Raw genomic sequence first — 14,855 nt, 5'->3', positions numbered from 1 at the left:
AGGCCCGGTCTGGAACGGCGGTGCTCGGAGCGGAGCCACCCGGGAGGGTCTGAGGACAAACAGTTCAGATGGGAGCGCTGGGACAGGGCGCAGAATAAAAAGACACTTAAAAAAGCAAACAACCAAACAAAAAAAAAAAAAAACCCCACAAACAAAAAAACCCTACAAACAAGGAAAGCTGGTAGCAAAAAAAACCCACTAAAAAAAAAACACTAAAAACAAAACAAAAAGACCCCAAAACAAAACAAAAAAAACCCCAAGCACAAACCCACCCAAACAAAACAAACCCCCAAAACACAAACCTACCCAAACAAAACAAGCCCCCAAACCAAAAACAAACAAACAAACAAACCCACCAAACCCAAAACCCTGAAGCAAAAAAAAATAACCCCAAGAAACAAACAAACAAAAAAACCAGCAAAACCCAACCCACAACAAAAATGAATTTTGCAGGGGGAAGAAAAAAGTTCAAAACGAGCACCCCGCAGCAAAGCAGGTGACCTGCTGGGCCAGGGACAACTGCCCGGAGTTCATAACTTTTAAAAATTAAGGGCCCAAATCTGCAGAGCAATCGTAATAACAGACACCAGCTACAGAAGGTTGCCTGGTATCAGCAGCAAAATTTGGTCTCGCTTTTTTTACAGCAAAGCTATTCCTCCGGGGACCGCCGTGGATGGTCCTGTGAACAGGGTCCCCATGTCAGTAAAAGCTCAGTCTGCAGAAAGGGTTGCAAACTGGGTACAGCGTGGACCCAACGTGCTGAGATAAACCCAGCCAACCTGCTTCAACCAACTCACTGCGCAGTGAATGAGGGACCAAGGCACCGCCGTGGCTTTTCTTCCACATTCAACAATTGCTTGTAGCCCACTCCTTCACACTTCATTGTAATCAAACGTGTCTCGCTTTGCATTTTGGAGAGGTGTACAAATGCTAAGTACTGTCCTGTGCAGCACAGGAAGCATGAGGAGCAGAGAGCGGAGCACTCGGTGAAGTGACAGCCTGGGATCATAGGGTGAGTCAACAGAAAATCACAGAAAAACAATTGTTCCTTTGCACTAGCCTGTGAACACAGAAATTAGGGCTCGTTACTGTCTAAAAGTCCAGTGGATGCAGTGAGTAAATTTGCTGTGTAATAGGAAGGGAGGGAGAGAAAAAGAGAGAAGGAAAAGAGAAAGGAAAAGAAATCCTCAGTCTATTCTTTTACTGCCTGTTCAGAGCCTGCTCTTGAGAAACCTGGTGGCCCTGCAAGCCCCATCACTTCCACACATCCCCAAGACCTCAGGATAAGCTTAGGGACCGTAAGCCACCTTTTACCTAAATCGACTTCAAGTCTGAGTATATATTTTGCTTTTTGGTTTAGGCAAGTGTTGAAAAATACATCAGAGGAAGCAGTGTTTGCATTAATACAGAGCCTGTATTTCTGTGGAAGAAAGCACTTGAAGATGACATTTTGCACCAGGGTAGTCCTCCACATGGTCAATAATATAAATAAATTAAACATGCTGTTCAGCCAACTTCAGGAAAAAGATAAATTACCTCATTTCACCAGCTGTACTGGCAGGAGCAATAGGCACAGGAAACGACACACATCTCAGAGACTGTATCCATTCTGCTGTTGAATTTGCTTGTTGGGATCCCCACAGAACCACAGATGCTTCGGAGTCCGACTGCAAGGCTGGGCCTTGAGAGCTGGAAGTCACAGAGAAGAAATATGACATTACGTTAAAAATTTAAAAAGGCTAAATATGAGTTTAATCTTGGTAGCATGAAGTCAATTTTTAATATACTCGTTTCTCAGAAAGCAGGCACTTCCAATTCCACCCAAAGAACCCTTCAAAATCTCTCTTTTATCAGTGATGGGTTTCACTGAATTATTCACCAGATCACAGCTGCCAGAGATTTTAAATATACACATGACAAGGACTGTAACGGCTAGCAACCTTCTCCTGCAGGCCTATCAGCAATACTGACAGTTGCATCGCAGATGCCCCAAGCTGATCCAGTCTCCTTTCAGCACAGCACATAATTGCATGCTGGGGAGCAGCCTTTCCGTGTCACCCTCAGACAGGCGTATTTCTCAAGAAATGAAAAATAAAGACCACCATTTTCAGAGACATGTTAAACTTGTCGGCATGAAGGTATCCTCCAGAAGAACTACCGATGCTTAAAAGCAGCCCTATTGTACAACAAAACAATCCTAATTGTAACAATCCTCAAATGCTAGAGGAAATGATTCCCAGTTTGGACACTGGACCGGTAAGCAGGGGTCTGGCCTCCCCTTCTCAGCCATGTCCTGCCAGGCAATCAGAGCTGAGGCGTTGCACTGCTGGTCTGCTTTCTGCAATTTGGTGGTCATTTCTGGTTAGATCACAGGTTCTTTCAGGTGAGGATTCTCATCATCTGTCTGTTCAGCACTTGACACAAGAATTTGGGGTGGACGATTAGTGTTTTAATACACACAATAATAAGAGTATTAATTATGAGCAATTTTAAACACAGAGAATAACCAAAGGCCAAACTGGCTGGCTGCTTCTCTCAGAAAGACCATTTCCTAGGGACACAGGCTGATAACTGGCAAGGAGCTGCTACAGCCAGAGATGTTTGGCACTCCCTTCCCATCACCCTGACCACTCCAGCTCAGCCTAGCCACTTTACAATTCACAGCAAGAAGGCCAGGATTTTTCTCCAAGCTGTTACTCTGATTGCAATCCCCTACTATTTGGTCATCAGTGATTCAATTTGTATTCATCCCTCTATCATTCCTCAATAAAAAGGTCAATGATTCAGTCCCCAATGTGAACAAAATACCCCATGCCTGTAGAGCACACCTGCTCAAGAATACGTAAGACAAAGAAAACGTTTAAAGAATACTGATGCTTCACAACAAATTAAGCTGGTTTTTTTACCTGTTTTAAAGACAAGCTCCCCATTCTGATCCACTGCTCTCTTTGCTTGCACAAACAAGTCTCAGGTCTAATTCTCTTTTCCTCGTTCAAGGTAAGCCTACAGCATCAACTAAACATTTCACAAGAAGGCTTCCTTAGTAGCCCAGTACAGTAGGTCTATACGCAGTTTCAGCTCATCTGTGGCACAGGAAAATGATGCGCATTTTGGAGTAAACTGGTTCCACACGGAAATCTAGAGGAATTTCTCAGCGTAGTTGTATTTGAAGTCAAAAAGTACAATTTTCCTTCCTCCTGTCACCAGATCTATATAATTGCTTATAAAATTACTAATTTTTCCAGTCAGGATATAAGGCATGTTCACAAATCTCCTCTCAGATGCACCCACCTGTTGCATTACCCAGATTTTATACTGAACGAGGGGGTCATCATAACACCCCATCTCACCAAAGGAAAAAAATACAACGGTACCTTTACTTCATTTCACACTCAAGCTAAAATTAAAGAGGACAGTAGGAATATTCAAGCAAATTGGAAGACAAATCTAACAACCCTTAGACATATAGATTAGATCTACTGCTTGAATGCAATTACCCTTCCTGGCAAGAGTTTACAAATTGGAACTCTATTTTATGAATTCATTATTTGTTTATTTTCAAAAGATATTTGCCTCCAAGATGCAGTGAAACCTTCAGAGGATTGTGGAAAGTTTGTTCTGAGTATTTTTACTGTGAATTGCAGGTAGAACATCCACTGAGACTGGAGCCTGGCTGTGCTGGGCATGGCAGAGTTTGAGACTCTCAGTCTAAAGAGAAAAGTGACAGAAAGCAGTAAGAGGGTCAGGGATTTGCCTGGGGACAATGCCCCTTCAGAATAAAACGATCTGCTGCTGGGGAGCACCTCACCACCCCACATCCTCCTGGCCAACTGCAGCAGCAGAAAGAGCAGGTTAACCAGGCAAATGTTGATACTACCCATCCTGGCACTCCAGGGAGGAGCTGTCAGAAGATGATTTTCCTTGTATGTAGCTCAGGCCAGCTACCACCACTGGGTTCTTATTTTGGCTGGCAAGTCAGGTTTTATCATAATAAAATTAATGACAACCACCGCTAGCTACAAGTAATCCCCTTCCCTCAGCTGTTCTCTAAAAATATTGTACTCACTTTTCAGTCTGGATGAATTATTTACAGCCCATCACTGCTGGTGCCGTTTTCCTTGCCTTTTTGCCCTGTGTCACCATCCCTTTCATCCACACGCAGGCTTTGGAGACCTGCTGGCTGCTGTACAGAATTAGTAATAACCATCACTGCAAAACGCCTGCTGTTGACACTTTGAAATCAAACCATTAGCAGCAGTCAGAGAAGTGCTGCCTGCAGCCCAGGGATCCGCTGTGGGAGCAGCCTCCTGGGAGCCTGATTTCATCACAACCTGTCTGAATGCAACCGCGAGCGTCTGCCAAATTTCACATCTAAATAGATCAGGAGAAGGAAAGCGGCAGGCAGGGAGGGGGAGAAAGCAACCAAACCGGGATTAAACCTCATGTTATTTCCAGGGAGAGGACGACAAATAAGCAGTGCATTGCTTCAACAACTGTTGCTAGAGTTCCTGTGAATGCTTTTCGTCCAGGCTCACCTCCGAAGGAGATGCGCTAATCTCCCTCGCTGGTGAGGGTGTTAAAACATTCATCACCACAATGCAGCAGCAAGGGCAGGAGATCTGAGGATTGCACCGGCCCCAAAACACTCGGGAGAGCTATTGTCAACTCAGAAGCTTTCACATGTACCTTCACTGCTCTGATGTGGGGAAAGGCAGAGGGGATTTTCCCTCAGCACCTTTGTTTCCAGGGCTGAGGTACTACGGAGGGGTGGGAAGGACCCCAATAGCTGGTCTGCCTGCAATGGATTTGGGTTTGGTTTTTTCCCTGTGCACCGCTGTGCTGCAAACCCCACAGCCCTGCAATACTTCACCTGCTGCCAGGCTGTACTACCTTCGACAAGCCAACACTTTCATGGTGTAGCCATATTACCTTGGGCAAGCCCCAGCACCTACACATGCAGAGGATCACAGGGGAGGAAACCTGTGCTGGGCAGGGTTGTTCACACAGAGCAATGGCGCTGGGCCCCTGGCCAAGCAGGCAGGCCCAGGCTTGCCGCTGCGCCATGGCTGCCCTGGAGACCTCACTGAAGGGCGGGCGCTGAGGGGAGTGGAAAGGAAAGGGAAGGGGGAAGGCAGCGGTGAGATGGAGGGGAAGGTGCTGAGGGGAGGAGAGGTGAAGGGGGAAGGTGAGGTGGAAGGGAAGGTGCTGAGGGGAGGAGAGATGGAGGGCAAAACCTGAGGGGAGATGGAGGGGGAAGGCACGGGGGGGAAGAGCTGAGGGGAGATGGAGGGGGAAGGCACGGAGGGGAAGAGCTGATGGAAGGGCAAAACCTGAGGGGAGATGGAGGGGGAAGACACTGAGGGGAGAGAAGATGGAGGGGGTGCCATGGACAAGGAGAGAGGCTGGGCCAGTGCTGCTGACCTTCCTTCCCTTGCTCCCTGCCAGGCTCAAGGGCAGCCGTGGGGGGCCATGCCCAGCCTGCTGCAGGGCCCCGCAGGCAGGAGAACGGTGCGGGCAGGTGGTGGGGGGCGAGGGGCTGCCTGTGCCCCGCTCCACCGCAGGCCCCTGGCACGAAGCCACCGCGGAGAAAGAATCATCATCAGCTGCCGCGCAGGAGTGCCACCACCACCACCACCATCATGCGGGCAGGTGAGCTGGGCTGGTTGCCGCAGCAGGCACGGGCAAAGGCCACTGTCCCCCACAAAGCTGCCATGGTCCTCGTAGCTGTCCCCAAAACACCCCACGCAGGGTCTGGGCAGGGAAGGGGTCATGGAGCAAAGCCATGTGTGCACCGGGCTGGTAGGTGACCACTGCTCAGCATCACATGTTTGTGCAATTGACACTGCACAGACATGAAGGGACGCAGGGCTGGAGCGTGCATACGAGCAGGAAGGCAGCTCGGATTCACCTGTCCGTGTTGGCCGGAGGATACGGTGTTCGGCTCTCCCTCCATCCTGCAGGACAACTGCTGTGGAGAGAAAAAACCAGCCTTCCCTAGGAAATCATCTATGGCACTTCAAGACCTTTCACTGAACCAGTAGCCTGTTTATACATAGTTTTGTATATAGCTACAAACCTATCCAAAACCAGAAAAAGATCGAGTACATGTAACTACACAGCATAAGCAGTAGGAGGCATAAGACATCTGTCAAGAAGTAGGAAATTTCATAAACTGCCTAAGATTTGGGATGCTGTAAATATTTAGTGGTTTTCTTTTGGTGAGCTACAGTATAGTTGTTTAAATATTCACCATTCCATGGGCATGAGTCACGGCACTGATTTAACTTCCCATCAGTGGGGCTGAGTTGCTGTTACAGCTACAGAAAGGGGACGTTAATTTCAAAAAAATCTTCCACAAAAAGGAATAGCCATTCACTTCCAGTATGTTAGTACAAAAGGTGCCTGAAAGTTTCCAGGAAAAAAAAAAACCAAACAATCACATCGCTTGCTGTATTAATGGGTAACAGCTTAAAAAAGATCCCCAACAACTAAGAATCAACTAAATCGAGTTAGGCATGCACAGTGAACTTGATGCCAATGTAGAAGTGCTATTAATGCATTAACAGCCTCAATAAATACATTTTACATGTGAGAATCGTTATATTAGCCAATCAGATAAATAGCTATTTCCCACTTAAAAATAAGATTTTTAGGCCATTAATATTTTCTTATAGATTTGGTTTCTTATTAATGGGCACATAAAGGCACAGCAAGCACTTGTCTCATCATCCTCTTTATGAAATAAGCAGGAAAGCCTGAGAGGCAATGCATACATTTTTGCTAACAGCATTTATCGTTTTAACAGATAAAAACCACCACAAAACCAGAAAGCAGCAGACCCACTCCCCTCCATTGCCTAAAATCCCAAGTTCTGGGAGAAACCCTGACTCAGCCCAAAATAATGCAAAAGAGATTCAGATGGATGCAGAAATAAACAAGGTTTTAGCATCAATTTCCACCATTTTGGACTCTAGTCAAACAGATCAAGGTCTTTCTGCTCATCTAAATGAAAGCCTTCGATGGGACACCAGTCTTGAAGATCCTGAAGCAGAGGAAGAAAGGCTGCGTATCTATAAGATGAACAGAAGGAAACGGTACGAATTGTATATGCAGCAACGTTTGCCCACTGAGCCATGCCTAAGTGTCAGGCATTCCCCATTACTTCATTGCAGGGCGTCATGCACAAGCAGCAATTGCACAGTATGTAAAGAAGATTGCTGCAGTTATTTTCCGGAGGAGCAAGCGTGAACTGGTCCTGATTGCTGAATGAGCTAGCACAGTCTCTGAGCTGCAACCAGTGGTGTCACTCAAATATCTTCCAACAAGTTCTGTAGCTTAGTACTGATTACTCACTGTCTTATATATGTGTGGAGAACAGGACATTTATATTTTAAAAACAAACCAACCCGTTAGTTAAAATATGGCAGCAACTCAGACTACTTCAACAATTGAAAGTGCTCCTTTCCACACTGCCTATTTGTCCTGGAGTACCCCTTGTTATTGCTATTAGTTTATTTCAAAATAATACTCACTGCATTACACCTGAGCGTTTCAGGTGTTCACATCTGAATTGCTGGTCCTGAAACCAGCAAACACAGCCCTTGCGGCAGGTGGGAAAACTGAGCTCTGGGCAGCTGAATGACTGGATACCTTGTTTGGAGGCTAAAACGATTTGCAGGCACACAAACTTACCTGGTACTTGAAACTGAGCAAGCTGCAAAATCGGGATTGGAATCCAGCCCTCATCTCCTGGCTTGTAATCTAATTGTTAGGTACAGTATTTTATTTTGTTATAAAAATTCATTGTATCAGACCCTCAGATTTGACATTCTGGAGAAGCACAGGACACATCTATAACAACGGGATTATCCTTGGCATGGTACGTACTAACTAGAAGCCCATTTGGCCAACATAAATTAAAAATCACGTCAAGCAGTAGGCTGCCTTGTACTCCCCTACTTCAGCTTCTCATAGTAAAGGAACATCTTTCATACAGAGTGTTACTACTATAGAAAGGAAAACAGACCAGGCCACGCTAAAGGAAGTATTTGGAAGTTAGAGGGCACATCTGAAGGAGAGAAAGTTTCTCCTGAAGCCGTCCTGAAAGATACTGTTAAAATTTTTTAAGTTGTTTTTTCTTAGTGGCTCTTAAAACAAACTGTCTTTTATACAGCAACTGATGTTTATGCATGGCTTTTCTCCTGTTTAATACTTTAAACACCGCATGATACTCAAATGCTTGCACAGACTTTCGCAGGAGCAGTGGCACGCTTTAGAACAGCTTCAAAGCTCCCTAGATTCCAATAATGTTATTACATGCAAATCTATGGAGCTTTTGCAAGCAGATAACCAGATGAACCATAAAAAGTAAGCAAAAAAATCCCATTATGAATTAATTAACTGAATCTTCAGTTGCATCCATTTCTACTCTGCCAAAGATACTAATAAAATCAGCAGACCTGCAAATTCGGGAAGGTTTAAAGAACAGATAAGCATCCAGAAACACACTACAGCATTTCTCTCAAAACAATAGTTTGTAACCATCTATTTTGTTTTTATAAAGTTTAATGCATAACACATTTAGTCGTATTTTATTTTACTGATGTAGCATTTGAGCATGTACATTTTTAACCAAAATTAAAAAGAAATTCCTGTCTGGTTAAATATGTGTTATATTTGAAAAGGGCAAGTGCTTTGCTTGTAGGATATGCTGAAATCCATACCAGAAACTCTCTTCAAAAATAAAACTATACCAGACGAATGACTCAAATACATACTGGAGAGGATTTTCAGCTGTCTTCAAGGCACTTTTTCAGTGTCTTACCGAACTGATAAAACCACAACATTTGGTGGTGTTGTTTTTTGTTTTGTTTTTTTTTTTTAATACAGACAGTTTTATATAGGAAACGTCTTCCTAGAATATGTAAACAGCAGCAACACATGATGTAAGAGAAACAAGAGGGGAGTTGGGATTGGCAGGATACATTATGTATTTATTTCTAAGTAAATACCATAATAAACACTGAAACGCTTTGAATGAAAAATAGAGACTTCCCTGTATGATGGTTTTCAGATCATTTATTACCAATAAAGTAAAAGACAAATTGAAAATTGGGAGGGGAGGGGCCGGGGGGGGGGCAGGGACAAACATCACAGACATCAGAACACTTGCACAGAGCTAATCAGAGCTTTGCAAATGTTGGAACATAAATAATTTAAAAGGTATCTCTACCAATTAAAATATTTTTAAGAGGTACATAATTTGTTTGCTTTATAAAAATCAGGTGCTTTATCCTAAAACCATAGTGTAAGGGTCATTTAATTTCTAACTAGGGACAATTAATGATTACAACTTAAAATAATCTTCTCTTAGATCTCCTACAAATGAATTCATTGGAAGAGCGTTGTCGGAGCAATCCAGGGTCCGTGTTCTTCCAGCGTCCTGTGTCCAACAGTGGCCAGCACCAGATGTTTCAGGAGCAAGGTACATGAAACTGCGAAGCGAGCAATGATGCAATAGCTTTCCCAAAGAAGAGTTCTGTCCATTTGAAACCCCCCACACTTAGAGGCTGAGTTGTGCCTTCTGTTACACAACAAGTATATTTTGGAGCAATGTTTAGGGGAGAATCACAACAGGTATTTAAGACACATTTCCTAAATACTCTAGTCTGAAACCAACACATTTAATGAGAAGACCGCTCTGCTCTTAACAACTCTGGAGCAATGCCTACCTGACTTTGGCATCCTCTGTCACCCTGGGATTGTTTTAGGATCTGGTTTTCTGAGGCAAGTACCAAAGATTAAGGACGTTCTGTTCTGAGCTAATAAATAAGTAAAAAAGCAAACCAAAACAACAAAAAACCCAAACCACACAAATTCAAGCCTTCCTTCCTGCTGCATTTTTAGTCTCCCAAATCATTTCAGTTCACACTAGAGTACACTTCCACAACATTCATCACACTTGCCCAAACACGCATTACAGTACGGCTCAAGAACAGGCTCCCAAGTTTCTAACTCACCACTGACAAAATTCACCCTTGGGGCTATGAACTAGCAAAGCCCTCTTTAAAAGCAGCACCAGGGCCGATGATGCACCAGAAGGCACTTCAGAGGCGTTTTGGAATACATGAAAAAGCCGCGTCCAGCTAAGTCAAGTCTACCAAGTGTTTCTGAGCTGCTACACCATACTACCCACCAATGTAAGCCACGCTCCCAAAAGCAGAAGCTCTCCACACTCCACTGTCAATATAGAAAAGAACCATCTGCATAAAGTAAGAAACCTCTCCGTCTTATTTTCATCAAAGCACACCATAAACTAATGCACATAACATCCAGATGGACTTTCAGAGTATCTGAAGCTATTCCCTTTGGTCCCCAAACTCATCAGGCACTTGGGACTGGAGGGGTTATTTAGCAGCCTACAGACAGGCAAATGCTACCCCATCCCAGAGACATCCTGAATCCCAAAGTCTAGGGAGGACAGGGACCTTTGCGATGAGAAGCTCAATGGGGAAGCAGAGCTACAGCTGTGGATTTTGCTGTGCAATAAAAATTTGCCTGTCCTTCGCTACCATCTACCTCTTCACAACCCCCACCACGACAGCATCTCACACCCGATCCCAGCATCTTCTTCTCCATTCTAGGTCCCTGTATAGATGGTGCATTTTCTGAAACTTTCTTAGTTACAACTCCCTCAGTGCAGACAGTACAATGACCGTAAAACCAGGCACTGGTGTCTTTCCACCACATTGTCAAGACCTGACTTTCCAACATACAGGGATAATTTTTGGCCTGATATTCTTCATTACAAGTCCTACTACACACACACAAATGCTACTGTGTTACACAGACTACAGCGCTGTAGAAATCATTATAAGTACAGAAGATACATTGCACCATTCATCTAAAGAACTTGAGTTACCTGATCCTTTCTCTGCTGCCTGGAGCTGCAAAAGCAGTTTATCTCCTGCTCTACTCAGAATTCCTCTTCTTTCCAACTCACACCTTCAAACCAGACGTGAATGCCATAGGATAACGTTTTTGTATCTGTTAAATGCAAAATTCCAGATTTTTTCTTTGTTAGCTTTTTCCAGCAATTTCCAGATGGTTGTCCTAGAGAAAACAGTCTCACGATCTAAACTGAAACGAATGACAGCTCTGGCTATCTGTAACCAAATGACCTGGTAGATTCTCTGCAAGAGAGCGAACCACCCTTACTTTTGCACATCACCACAAAGCATCAAATGGATTTCCACCTGCCAGGCACTATTCCACATTCTTTCTCACCTGTCAGTTTTTTCTCTGGGAAAATACTTCCCGTTATTTTCATCTGATTACTGCACTGCAGGGAAAGGGAGGGAACTCACAACTTTAAAGGCAAAGAAACAAGTTCCTTACTAAGTTATGTTCCCACGGAAAACTGCGTTCAGGCCATTCTGATGCTTAAAGCAGGAATTAAGAGCTGAGAAAGAGGTGACGACAGGTAGGGTTCCCTTAGCCTGACCGGAAAGTTAGGGTCTGTACCCGCTTTAGCTAGTGGAGAGTTAGCACAGTACGTTAGATGGGACTGGGATGGATCAGAGCAAGAGACACAGCCGTCAGTCAGCAACCATCCAGGACACAGTCGCTCCCAAGGCACTCTGATGTTTCCAGCTCTACGCTGGAGAGGAACCGCCGCATGGTCTTACGACAGTTGTAATCCAGCGTGGTGGTGTACACAGTCTTGGCGTGCTTCGGGTAGACGATGGTGGTGCTGGTGAAACGCTGGGGCTTGTTGCGGGGCTCGAAGTGGACCTCTGCTTTGTAATTGCGCCACGTGCAGTTTGGGACACAGATCACCGTCTGACTGCAAGAGGAAATGCTTAAGCCCACTGGCATATAGATGTCGTCGATGAAGTGCTTCTCCGAGTCATATTTAACCGAGGACGTGTACCTGAAATACAAGAGAGACACCTGCGTGAGCTCTGCTCTGGAATAGCAGGCTGCATTTTCTGGAAAGCAGAGCCGTTGGGTACGGGGGCAGCTCCCCAGCCCCGCACCCGTCACCTCAACACAGGAACAGCCACATCACGCAAAAACTGTCTGCTGGCGTCTTATTTATTTATGAGAAGAGGAAAAAGCCTTATATTAGCAGCACGCACGGCACTGTCACTGTTTTGTCCAGCTGCCAGCGCTACCAAACATCTTCCTGATCCTCACATCCATTGTTTTAAGCCTGAGCTCTATGAACCTAAGAACTTCCTTCAAACTCCAGTGCCTAAACCCAGGCCTAGATCCACAATTAGGCTGTGCATATAAGCATCCTAATTCCTCCGAGTGCCGAGTCCATGGAAGCATACGTTATTGTCCGAGTTCTCCTCTGCCAAGAGTCACACACGAGTTCTCTGCTATCGCTCCCGGCACGGGGCACTCTCTGAAGGCAAACTTCTGAAGATTCAACTGGCAGGAAAATACTACAATTTGCACATCAGACTCTGATGGCAAGAAAATCCTCTGTGCCTGAATTGCAAAAGAAAGTTTTCATCTCCTTCACACAGTGACAACTCTGTGCTAGCTTTTCCACAGTGCTAACTGCCGTCAATTCCAGCCACGGTGCAGGCTCCTTCCCCACACCAGGGCATCAACTCTTTCTACCCTCCGCTGCATTAGGCTTCCATTTGATTGTATCGGTCTACCTCTGCTTGCACAGTCATCAGCTGGGAGCCTTCATTTCTTGTTACTGCAAATCATGACGTTCAAAGGAATAATTCACAGGCTGTGAAGTGATGCAGTGCATTAAAAAAAAAATTATGCACTCTCTGAATACTAACTTTTCTTTTAGTTCATACAACCAGCCACAGCTGATAAGACGTAAAGTGCTTATTATAAAACCATGAGGTTACGAGAGCAAAATTCATTTCCCCTGATAAAACGGTCCTAGAAAGATGGCTGCTTTGAAGATCTTCCCTCATGTTTACCTTCTGGTTAATCAGTTGAAAGGCAACATTTTGGAGCAGTGCAATGAAGTAAAAGCAGGATAGTAAAATACAGGGAAGTTTTCCTGGAAAAAAAACATATGGGATTAAAAGAGGCTGAACGCTCCTTCAGCCTCTACAAATGTCCAGGTCCAGGAATGTACAGCTGCGTGGAACAATAGCTCTGCAAATAAATTAACTTGACTCACAGGCACTGATAAGGCCTAACTACTCCTTTACATGCTAACTCCTTCAAAACTAGATGATTGTAACACAGTATTTACCTTATTTCCTTCGGTGGTAAAGGGTCAAACTCAACTCCTTCGCCAAAGGATAAAGGACACAATCTTGGAGGGCAGCTGGAGAGAACAGGGCTGGGGGAGAACACAGAATTCTGCAAAAACCACAAAAACAATCCCTTTTATGTTACAATTTGGTATATTCTCAAGAAAACACATTTATTTAGCCCTTGGTACAGTGCTGTCAAGGTTCACATTTACGCGCAGGAGGATCTGCTAGCCCAAGACATGCCTACAGGTGCAACCCGCAGGTCTGACTTGACACTGGTCTACAGCATCAAAGATGTGGCAAGGTATATTTTTTGAAGACAGACTCCTAACTCCAGGAGCTAATTTCAGAGGAACCACTCTGGGAAATGAGAGAGAAATACAGCTCCTTGGTGCAGCATAGCTTTCTAGAGCACGAACTATAGTCCATCCGCTGTATGAGCTCACGTTCAATTTATAGCTAACATTATAGGAGTGTAGGAGAGAGCTCTCCTTGCTGGATTCATCAGATATGCCCACGGGCAGATCACAGCAGGAAATTATTGCAGGGCACCTCGCCATGAGCAACCTCCTCGTTTCACAGCTACACTCCAGCTACTATTTGAAGGCATTAAATCCAACCTAATTCACATGCAACCTGTTGGGAAGGATTAACTCATTCCCACCAAGCAGCGATTCGTGGAGCGTCCCCGCGGTCTTCTCCTGGACAGGCAGCACTGTGAGCTGACACCGGCCCGGCAATGTCCCACAGCCAGAAGGGAAGAAACCTGTCTGTGTTTTTGAAGCCACCTCTGCACATGTGCTTTACTATCCAGGGGCGAGGGGGCTGCGAGCATCTCTCCTGTTCAACAAACGGCTCTCCTACAGCCTTTTCCAATTTCACGGCAGCACCCCTGTAGAAAAGGGATCTTTCCTCTAGATCTGCGGTTCCCAAAATATTTGTACCAACAGCTCAGCGCCAACATTCAAAAATCATTTTGCGGAAAACTAGCGCATCTCTCTCCGACACTATTACCTAAAACCACAGGTTAATATACAAACTTCCCAGCCTGGGTCACTCTCTGGAACAAGGAGAGTTCGTTTCCCACAGGGATTTTCAAAGACAAAGTGCTGCGACGCCGTCCCAACCCCTACCTGGGGCAGGGGAGACAGGGGCTTCCCTTGCATCGGCGAGACCCGACCCCAAAACCGGAGGCTTTTTAAAAGCACCGCTGGCCCCGGCTGCGGACTCCCCGCTTCCCCGGCGGGCTCCCTCACGGCAGCAGGAGACCGGGGCTGCGGGCAGGAGGGGTAGGCGGAGGCCGGGGAGGGGAGGGGGGGGCGGCCGGTACCGGTACTCACCGCGGCGGCGGGCGCGGGGGGGTCGGGCTCCGGTAACCCGTTGGTCGCGGTGCGGTCGGGGCTGCCCCCCGAGGAGAGAAGCCAGGACGGAGGGACGGGCCCGGGGCTAGGGGGCAAGCCGGAGTCGGGGCTATCGAGCCCCGCGTCGCCCCGTTTCCTCATGTCCGGGAGGTCGGGCACCTCCCGCAGGCTGAGCCGACCCACCATGGCGGAGCCGCCCTGCCCCGAGCTCCAGACCCAGCCCCGCCGCTCCGCTCCCTGCGCCGGCTGCGCC

At 45.9% G+C, this 14,855-nt stretch overlaps 1 protein-coding gene across 1 annotated transcript; it reads right to left on the bottom strand.

Annotated features, from left to right (window-relative positions):
- Nucleotides 1–9,397: 9,397 nt before the first annotated feature.
- Nucleotides 9,398–14,788, bottom strand: FAM101B (family with sequence similarity 101, member B). Its single transcript, XM_010573749.1, has 3 exons — nt 14,582–14,788; nt 13,238–13,347; nt 9,398–11,932 (listed from the first exon to the last, which is right to left on the bottom strand). Exons 1-3 carry the CDS (start codon nt 14,786–14,788, stop codon nt 11,602–11,604), a joined length of 648 nt encoding a protein of 215 aa, XP_010572051.1. The 3' UTR covers nt 9,398–11,601.
- Nucleotides 14,789–14,855: the final 67 nt, after the last annotated feature.

This window comes from Haliaeetus leucocephalus, unplaced genomic scaffold, assembly GCF_000737465.1.
Source record: "Haliaeetus leucocephalus isolate CR32 unplaced genomic scaffold, Haliaeetus_leucocephalus-4.0 Scaffold395, whole genome shotgun sequence".
In the NCBI taxonomy this organism is placed as follows: domain Eukaryota; kingdom Metazoa; phylum Chordata; class Aves; order Accipitriformes; family Accipitridae; genus Haliaeetus; species Haliaeetus leucocephalus.
Note: the sequence above shows the minus strand (reverse complement) of the source record. Positions and strands in the feature narration are given on the sequence as shown.